This window comes from Saccoglossus kowalevskii, chromosome 18 (assembly GCF_978046115.1).
Source record: "Saccoglossus kowalevskii chromosome 18, keSacKowa6.1, whole genome shotgun sequence".
Taxonomy (NCBI): Eukaryota; Metazoa; Hemichordata; class Enteropneusta; family Harrimaniidae; genus Saccoglossus; species Saccoglossus kowalevskii.
Window position 1 is genome coordinate 5,052,535 of NC_140658.1, and position 10,775 is coordinate 5,063,309.

At 36.5% G+C, this 10,775-nt stretch overlaps 1 protein-coding gene across 1 annotated transcript; it reads left to right on the plus strand.

Annotated features, from left to right (window-relative positions):
* The first annotated feature begins 169 nt into the window (after positions 1–169).
* On the plus strand, positions 170–8,943 carry LOC102803442 (transcription factor 21-like). The gene is made up of 3 exons (XM_006825580.3): positions 170–330; positions 6,279–6,627; positions 8,172–8,943. Exons 2-3 carry the CDS (start codon positions 6,286–6,288, stop codon positions 8,298–8,300), a joined length of 471 nt encoding a protein of 156 aa, XP_006825643.2. The 5' UTR covers positions 170–330; positions 6,279–6,285; the 3' UTR covers positions 8,301–8,943.
* The last annotated feature ends 1,832 nt before the right edge of the window (positions 8,944–10,775 follow it).

The following is a 10,775-nucleotide window of genomic DNA, read 5'->3' on the forward strand; positions in this document are numbered from 1 at the left end:
TTCAGTTTGTTGTTTAGCATGCCTTTTTGATCTGGTCTGATACACAGTTGGAATCCGAGCCGCAGTGCATACCGGGTAATTGACACACGTGAGGATACTATTAATTGCTCCTGTCTTGAGGGGCCTTCTTTGTATAAACTTTACTTTATCTTCTCAAGTTTGATTGGTTATACGGGTGCCGGATATCAACACGTGTTTATTTTTCATAGCTATAATTTCATGCAACGTTTCATACAATTACCTTCCAAACGGAGGCACAGTAAAGTTGAACATTACACTGGATCTAAGTGCCGAATAGTACACGTTATATCTACGCCAGCATCGGATAAGGTAAGAATCATCTTTCTCTGCTCGTTACCTAACAATACAATATGGTGTAAATACAGCGAGTAGACACTATCTAGTGTGGGAGGGTTAAACTCACTGTCTTTTCCATGAAAAGATTGTCATCTTTGTTAAAATTAAAATTAAAAAGTTTGTTTCTTCCTCGATGTCTCGATAACTATGCACCTCTGTCCGACAAGCAGCAAAAACGACCGGGACAACTGACGGTACCCCGGGCCGTTGTACCAAATGTTCCGCGGATAAACGTCAAACTGCATTTTGTCTGTGTTAGCAGACATTCTTTTTTAGAATTCTAGACCTGGATGTTGTCACGTTATTCGAGGATCTCAGTCAACTAATCCAGGTTAGATCGTGTTCTCGACGTATCACTACTTGTATTTCAGTAAGATTTGTTAGTTCCCCGCCGTGTTCTGATGTATCGTGTATCGTCGTGCTTGATGTAACGATACTATAGTACTTTTACACTGGGGTGTAACGAAAACTCGGAGAAACGTGGGAAACGTGGTTTTCCATCCCACACTGCAACATGTGACTGTCACATACTAGTGGAACGCGTAACAGTTCATATATATTGTTTTGTTTTTTCACGGCGCTCAAAGTTAAAACTGGCCGCTGAAAAACACTCAAAACATATTGATCATGTGAGTTTAACTATCTCGTTTATATCTCATTTTTGACTAAATATAAGATTTCCAGGCAAATGATCAACACCAATATTGTTCGTATCCAAATGCTTAGTGACAACTATTACCGTAAGAGTGAAGCAAGACCACCACGGACATTAAGAATGCATTTGCCAAGGGCAATATGACACATAATATCGAACATTAGTAAGTGAAAGGCACCATGCTTTTAACCTTTGCTAATCCAAACATATAGCAAGCAGGTTAACACGTGTCTACTTCTACTAGATGACTGGCGTTTCACACTTGTGTTTGGGAAAACTCGTTAAAACATTTTGAGATGTGTGCGTGGTTGCGTGGACGTGCTTGTTGCCAAGGTGCTATTCTAAAACAACGTAAATGAAGATTTTTATTTGTTTTTCTTTGACCGTTAAGAGTTTTCTGATTGCCTGTATAAGACTGGCCTATTAACATACCACTAGACTCGGTTCTAGTCGTGTCAACAAACTGGCTGACTTAGAGTAGCGTTGAAATAACATATCTGTAAATAAGAGTATGAATATCGCATCATCAAGCCATCGAAGAGGAAAAGTTGTGTCTTGTAAAAACATTGTTGTGATGATCACTTTTCAGGGCATTGGTTTGTCTGGGGTCAGATACAAGTATTTTAACCGTAGAGACAGTAAATGCATATTTATATTACTGACACGTGGTGCACTATTAGTTTTGACGTGACTGCCTGTGAAGAAACTGCTCATGAAACGTTAATCAAAGTATTATAAAATCGACATTGATACGAATGCCAATTTCGCGGGTACTTACGAAAAGAAAGAAACGCTATTAGCTGGTCTCTCATAAATCGCGTTTCTTCGTCTCCAAGAATGGTTTGATGTTGATTTCACTGCCTAACTATACTCCTAAGTTTTAGAGTACAACTTCGTAGCACACTGTAAATGGAAACCAATGGCAAGTTTTGATTAATGATTTGAATATAAAATATATCAGATTGTGAGTAATAACACACATTAAAGCGCGGCAGTCGTCGTGCCGCGTCCTGTTCGATATGGGACTCATAGCGACGTATACAACGCGTGTAAAATACATTGTTTATTTACATGAAATTCGAACACGCGCTACGCGACGACCACCGCGCTTTAATAATGAAATCAGCAGAATCTGCACTCGTGTAGTAGTCGAAAATATATAGATATAGCTATCTGGTTATCAGGAGTCTCATGTAACCATGGTAATGCTCTCCGAACACATGATTATAAACCGTTATTTGTCAAAACGCAAGTGAAACTATTACGCCGAAGTGTCTACTATGTATATGTGTATGGAGGTAAAGCTAAATCCTCGCGGTAACTGCTTCCGAGGAGTAACTGCACAGTAACTCACTGAAAATGTTTAAGCAAACGTAGATGTAACGGCAAACTAGTGTGCCACGGTAACTGCTATGCGCTATGTGTAGATTGAAGTTTGGGTGTCTTATTGTAACGACGAATCACTGTACCATGGGTATTTTATGTCCACTGAGCAAGGAACATTTTGTGTTCTATATCATAATACGACGTCACTATGTCTGGGTTCATAGCTTGGTGTATGTTTTAGTAACACAGTAAGAGAAACAAACAAGGATCATTTCATGTTTATTTATTAATGTAATTTAATTAAAAAAAATCACTATTTGTTTATTTAATGTCTATTTATTTGTCGTCATGGATCACACGAGTTTTCGGGTAGTTCATCGTCGCTATACATTATTAGGAGAAAGGGCTTCTATCTGAAATTGCCCTTGAAAGTTCTAGTATCCAGACTGAGTGTGAATTGGTCTAAACACGTGAATCACAGATTATGCGCTGGAATTGTAAAATGAATCGTGACAAAATTATTCCATCGCGGTTAATATTGAAACAAATGTGTAGGATCATTACCGTCATAGCCATGGACGCGCCATCTATTGCAACTAACAAAACACCATTGCAATCATCTTATAAGAATTCATGGCATAATAAAATGAATACATGAACATTTGAGCCGACTTGTCAATTTGGGATCTTTCTGGCTTGTTGATGTATACTTTTATGTCATTGTACGGTATACTATTAATGCTAACACGCATGTTGATAATGCTGTTCACCGGGCTTTAAAATTTGAAAAAAAAAGATCCTATTTGTCATTTTGCCGCTCAATTACTGAAATATTGGACTCTACGTCAGCAGTACCTCATAGTCAAGTTAAAACTTAACAACTCTTCGACTACGTTGATGTACTAATCTTTGTTTTTATCATAAATGCCCAATGAATATAAAAACGTGTGTTTAACTGAATTTTTTTGTATTTTACTATTTTAATAAAATGATTTAAATTGAGACTACAGTTCAGTACTCTTAAAATCAATGCAGTTTCACGTAATGATACGTAATCTGATGTTTGAATCCTCGATGACGTACTTAGACATACTCTCAGGCTGATGACCAATTCTATGTTTGAAACCTCGTTGACGTATTTAAACGTTTTTTTTCGATGGCTATTTCTATGTCTGAATATTCGATGACGTTATTTAGTTGTATTCAGATGTCCAATTCTATGTTTGAAACTTTGTTGACGTATTTCAACGTTTTTTCAATGGACATTTCTATGTCTGAATATCCGTTGGCATATTTAGATGTATACTGATGTCCATTTTTATGTTGGAAACCTCGTTGTCGTATTTATACTTTTTTCGATGGCTATTTCTATGTCTGAATATTTGCTGACGTATTCTGATGTCCAATTCTATGTTGGAAACTTTGTTGACGTATTTAAATGTTTTTTTGCGATGGCTATTTCTATATTCGTTGACGTATTTAAACGTATTCTGATGTTTGATATTGATCACCGACATGATATTTATGTGTTTTTATCGATGGTTAATTCTATGTCTGAATATTTCTTGGAGTATATAGACATATTTTGAAAAAAAGTGTTAACGGTTGTATCTATGCATGTGTAGAATTCATCCGTCGCAGCGATAGTGAGATGTAATAAATAAATTGAACGTAGTCAATTGCTATTCTAGCTTTAAACAAAATAATGCAAAAGAAAAAAACATAAAGTGAATAAATATGAATATTGAATAAATATATATATTATAGGCTATACAAAAAATAATAGTAGATATTCATAATGTAATATAAACGACAAAACCTTCTTTTGTTACATAATTCAACTTGACCAAGGTAATGTCCATTCTTTGTTCATAATGTATGCAAATTTGTCATCACTATTAAGTGAAGGGAAAAGTTGGATTGTCATAATAAATTTTACCGAGGAGTGCCTTCGTAGCTTCTCTATAACAAGATCAGTTCATTATGTAGTAGTGCTCATCATCATGATCAATTGTATTTGTATTACGTTTAGCTTAACACATATTATATCATCAATAGATATTCTTGACCGGAATTGTCTTCTTTTGCTATCATTAGATTGTGTCACTTATTCTTAGTTTGAAAATGTACTCATTACAGTTAATTGTCCTTTACACTAATTATCAAATCCTCCATTTTAATTTTTTAAATCTATTTTACGTTTGCATTATTTTATTCGCCCTGACACAATTTCCACTGGTTATTACATACACTGCTTTTACATATATGCAATACGACCTCTCGTTACAAAGTTTTCTGGTTTCAGAACACCTCACTGAAGTATTTTTATAAGCCCATATGTTACATATTAAATCTATAAATGTACCATTAATATGACACAGACAATTTATCTCTTACTTAGACAGTATTTAGTATTTCATAAATATCCAATATTGGTATGTTTTGAATTCTTGGAGGTTACTATGTTCTGTACACTTCAAACGACAACTACGTGCGTAACGAACTGGGCTACTACATATACTGATAATTATCAATCCATATTATACACTCACAGACACAGAGTAATATGTGTCGTATCACAATTTCCTTACACGCTGTATCGCTACATGGTATATTCATTACATTCGGGGTACCTACACGGTAACAACGCAATTAAATGTGATGGTTATACAATGAAATAAACACAAGTATCTACTAACTTGCCAGCTTTAGAAGTGACATATACAATAGATAACAATAATTGATTAACAAAATTAATATGCAATGAGAATATTTTCATTTATAATAATAGTGGTTCATAAGGTTCAACTCAAACAGCTAAAACGGTATGAAAATATAATGAACGAATGAAAGAACGGGTTGATATATGGACAAATAAACTGAATAACCTGAGCGAGCATTCGAGCACAACAATAAAATATAGGTACATCAATAATTTCATCCGTTTTTGGGATATATTTACATCCATCCATAATTGTTTTGTGATGGTTAATCGTCAATGCTTGTCACGGTACGTACCCACAGTGCTGCGGTTACGGTCCCGAACCAGACCGGGCCAACTTTATAGGCCACACAGAGACTCCCCGATCGCCGAGATTTAGGTGGGTGGTCGGCAGAGGAAATCAAATGCTACAGAGCAGATCGTATCTCTATTAATAAAATAGTTTAAAATGTAACTGACAGGGACAGCGGTGTTATGGCCATGTGATTGACAGCGACAAGCGTAGCCATTTACGATATACCCTGTATCCGCCATAGCTAGAAACGTCTAGCTACTAGTGTGTTGAATATATGATAATTACTTGGGACAACGACTACCCGTTATTATCTACTGCGTACCAGTGTTGCCAGTTTAGATAGTGACGGTATTGTCGAAACTGAATAATCTGAGCAAGCATTCGAATACAAAAACAATATATAGATACGCCAATAGATACACTCTGTGAACTTTATGCTTGAATAACTCTGCTGTGATTTTATCATTATGGCATCCATACACTGCATTGGGCTATACGCTGTACACACTATGCGCACCAGGTTGTGTACGTTAAAGCCAGGGTTCTGTAGGTACGACACTCGCTGCTGTGTATAGCGACGAGACGCATCATTTTCATGTCTCCGTGCAGTCTCCGGGTATAGACGCTAAGCTGCTAAATTAGATACGTTTGAGAGAAAGTATCACAATGAGTTAGATGCAATGTCTGTGATGTCAGAATTTCATTATAATAATATTGTATTGTCTGCATTGTTGTTCTATTTTATTTGTAAAGTATTAAATATATTATTATAATTAACTCATTGAACACTAAATATTTAATCTATTGTTTCGCACCGTGATTGTACATAAGCGTATGGTGGGCTAATAGGATTCCCTCTGACTGGTGGTGAGGTAATAGTAGAACAACACAACTTAATCATACGGTTTGATTGTTTGTTGTAGGGCAACCATGACGAAACAGGACAGCAATAAGAAAAATGGAGAAGCGAGAAAAGAATGTACCGACATACGGGATGTGATGACGGCGAGGAAAAAGAGAGGCCGAACAGCAAACGCGTCCAAGCAGAAAGGCCAACAAACACAGAGAAACGCCGCAAATGCCAGGGAACGGTGTCGAATGAGGGTACTAAGTAAGGCGTTCTCCAGACTCAAAACTACGTTACCGTGGGTACCAGCTGATACAAAATTATCTAAATTAGACACTTTGAGACTAGCTGCTAGCTACATATCTCATTTAGCACAATTACTGGCACACGACGACGACCCACATGATATCCAGCCATTAAACCTGGTAAGACCTGCAATTCTTAGGATAACTATAACATGCAGATTCGATATTGTAACATGGGATTCGGTGAATAAATTGAAAGAATATGTTTACTAAGAATATTGAACTTCCCATCGGCGAAATAAAACTGTACCCATATGTCACAATTAATAATTCTTCAGAGGCGGTGGCACGAAATTTTACATGGAGGGGCGAGATCTGCTCACCAACCTCGCGCGAAACTTTACTAGGGGGTTAAGAGGCATGCTGCCCCTTAAAAAAACTGTTGAAATCCAGACTCTCTAAAACGCTATTTCCTCCATTTTGAGGGGAAATGTTGCTGACATAAATGGTTTCAGTTTGATTTTGGAGGGGCGACGCCCCCTCAACATTTTTTTCGAGGGGGCGACCGCCCCTCTACCACCTCTCTGTGCCGCCACCACTGCTCTCACATACGGCTATAAGAAATGTAGTTGGTGTCGGTGTTCGTCTATCGATGCACGAGAGTGCCAAAGTCCGTATGGAGGATTGAATTGATCACAATTTTAAATTGTTTATTTGTTTTTGTTCAATAATATAGCATGATTTAATTAAAATAACATACAATAGTTAGAATAAGTAAATAAGAAAATTCCATCACAATTAGCATGTATTGACAAACACCACTGACTCTAATGAAAGTGAAAAAATACGTTTGCATGGCGTAGGGGCATAGTACTTAAACAAACAAAAACAGAAGATTCATAGCGGTGCAAAAACAAATCTGCATTTTAGAAAGTTTTCAGGGCCGTTCGTGCCGTGGGTGTTGAGAGATAGTTTCAGTGAGGTACAGTCTGTGCTAGTGTAGGGTGATTCCCATGCAGAAGAGCCATGTGCTAATGTATCGGTTGAATAGAAAAAAAATACATAATTAGCAAGCATGATTTGCGCAACTTCCATATAAGGAATAAATATGTTGTGAATATCAGTACTACAGTGCTTATATGACGTAATTGAGCGTAAGAAAGACCGTTCACAGCCTTGATATTGTTTATATTTATGCAGTCCAGATAATATAATGTTTTTGAGATTAACCATATTTTAGATGAACGACTCCAGATCCAAACACAGTTGTCTCTTTGTACAACTTTGCTTACACATGTAACTCTGGTGTCGTATAACTACCTCACCACTAGAGGGCGTGAATTACAGATGGTATATTATATTGTCGAAAAGAAATCAGATCTTGCAGTCTCATTTACATGTGCTTATCAAGAATACCTATCATTATATATGTTATGTTATGTTATAAAAATCGATAAGAATTTGTCAAATCAAAATATCATGTCGTTACATAATGTTAACTCTTACGATATATTGGTGTATCAAGTTTCGTCAAAACGTTTTGAACATGCATAATATATTTGTTAACATAATAAATATTCATTATCGCATTGTGGTAAGCTGAAAGCTACTGATATTTGTTTTTACGAGGATAGGACGCCCACACACGGCAAAGACCTACACAGCGACCCACAATTTTAACAGAACGCCGTTACTAATCAATTCTTCCATTTGCTTTTTTGCAGACATGGCCATTTTCAATCAACTCACGAGGTGCCACACTGGAGGAAATACGCGAAGCAACTGACAACCAACTATCCGTTCTCAGAGACGACGAACTTCACGACAGAACATCACCACTTATGTATTTGTGAAAAACGTTATCGTGTTTGCAAATTTCACACTATGTACACGTACCTTGATGAACAAAACTCATATCACGTGATATATTAATGTACCTGTAACATCGGACAAAACTTTCATCACGTGATGTATAAATGTACGTGTAACGATTGGACATACTTCACGTCACGTGATGTATAAATGTACGTGTAACGATTGGACATAATTCACGTCACGTGATGTATAAATGTACGTGTAACATTGATGTACATAATTCACGTCACGTGTTACATTGATGGACAAGACTCACACCAAATTATGCATATACATGTTATAAAAATATTTTAGATGTATTACGAAGAGGTTCATCAAACTTGAAGGCGAACTTTTGGGGGAGTACTTCTGCAGCTTTACACAGTGTAGACTGTTCACGCATTTAAAAAACACATCTTTTATAAACTTGTGAATGATCCAGTAGGATTTGCTTCAATACAATTTATATTGTTTATTGTAGTATTAACGCGAAACTCGTTTAAATAAATATTTAAATAAATATTACAGTTTTATAACGCAGAGATCTCCCGAATGTATAAATTTTATAACCAAACAAAAAACTGACCATATATATTTTTTTCTAGGGGCTTTGTATTTGCGATAACACTCGTGGGACTGCAATTGCTTACATGCATTGATCATTTCCACTTCCTGGCAGGAATTACTATGGTAACATGTTGCTAACCACGCACACGCTATTTCTATCTATATGCGAATCGCATTTTACAACTTATATACAGGGAAACTACCTCTAAATGTGAGAATGTATCAAAATAAATAAGCAATGGCCGTTGACTTCATATTGTGATCAAAACTTCAGCAAACTGGGAAACGGATTGCTTTTGTTGTGTGTTTTCAAATGAAAAAGATGGGTACTCATTACCATTTATGCGCTATTTTAGATATTACCTTTTTTCCAACGGTATCCACTACAATAACAGTATAGGATGCACTGCGCCATGTACGTTGCCTGCATTCACTATTTTGTACACGCACCGTACTGTTGTATCGACTCTATCTGTATCTATCTGTTCCACCTGTATCTCCTGCATTCAATGCAATGTTTACATTCACATTTAAGACTACGGCTATTTTCAGACTACACAAACACATTCCTTGCTTTAAAGTACACATTTTTGACTTTGTTGGTAAGTTTCCCGAAAACTATTTTTACGATTTCTAAGACAATATTGCCATCTTTTCAGGCTAAGTTAAGAACTTTGCGATTCAACGTCCAACCTTCCAACTTGAACGCAAGTTATTTATGTACTTTCCATACAACTTCTTCGACCATTTCAGCTAACTTTAGGTTACTTTTGTCAAAAACGCATTGTTTTTCTTTTATCTAAAGCTGCCTCAACGCCAATCTTTTGGGGATACTAGTAGTTCCCCACCCAAAATCCAGGCGAGTACCATAATAGTCATAATAGTTATAAATATTACGTGGTACTTACACAGACCAAAAATAAGTGTTAATGTTACGCCAGTGTAAAGGGGCTTAACATATGTTTAAATCTCGGCGATCATTCGCATTGGCGTCCGAAACGGAATTTGAGTGCCACAGTTAACAAACTTTTTATTTATGTTGATCTCATTTCTAAGTAGGTACTTGCATTGAGTGGCAAATTTAAAGCAGCTTAGGTTGTTGCATACGCTGTTGAACTTGAAATATGCAGCATGTTTCCAGCATGCAGGAAAACAGACCCATGTTACAACATCCACGGGGACCAATAATGTTTATTTATTATCATTGATGATTAAAGCGGCACAAAAAGAAATATGTGGTCAACGAAAGATTTCTTATCTGCGATTTAAATGTTTATCAGAACGTTAGTCTGTGCTAAGAAAAGTGCAAGAACACTTTGTGCGGGCTAGGAAATAGTAAGTACGAGATAAATCTGCCCGCTCCCGGTCTAATCTCTTAGCCGGCTTGGGCCGGCTAATGAAGTGCATGCGAATGGTTGTGTTCAATGTCAGTTTGGACGATTAGATTCATAACTACCTCGGTATTTGTCAAGATGTACTACTTCTCGTTATTCTGAATTTGCATTGGGTATTGTACATAGTAAAATAAACTGAAAATGTATATATTCTCAACATGATTCACAGTCAATTCGTCCCAATTCACATTCGTCCCACAAGTCGATTCGTCGCACAAGTCGACTTGGGACGAATCGACCGCCACTTAACATAACAGCTGGGTGTTGTTTAGTCCGTTCTATCTGTTGTTTCTTCCCATGTGTGAACACAAGTAGGTCCAGTAGATATGCGAACATATTAGAATAGTCTGTATTTAGTATTGTCTGAATGCGACTCAGTATTGTGAACAAAATTGTAAGAAACACTAGTTTGAATGCAAGATTATTATATCCTTATCTTTTTAATTACAAACGCAACTTACAGACATATTTTTTTAGTAAGAATGCGAACAAATTCTAAAACATATAACTATA

Excerpts from the sequence above, each read along its gene's own strand:
- LOC102803442 (XM_006825580.3), top strand. The coding sequence starts at position 6,286 with ATGACGAAACAGGACAGCAATAAGAAAAATGGAGAAGCGAGAAAAGAA. Across the intron at positions 6,628-8,171 it reads ATATCCAGCCATTAAACCTG|ACATGGCCATTTTCAATCAA; the intron begins GTAAGACCTGCA and ends GCTTTTTTGCAG.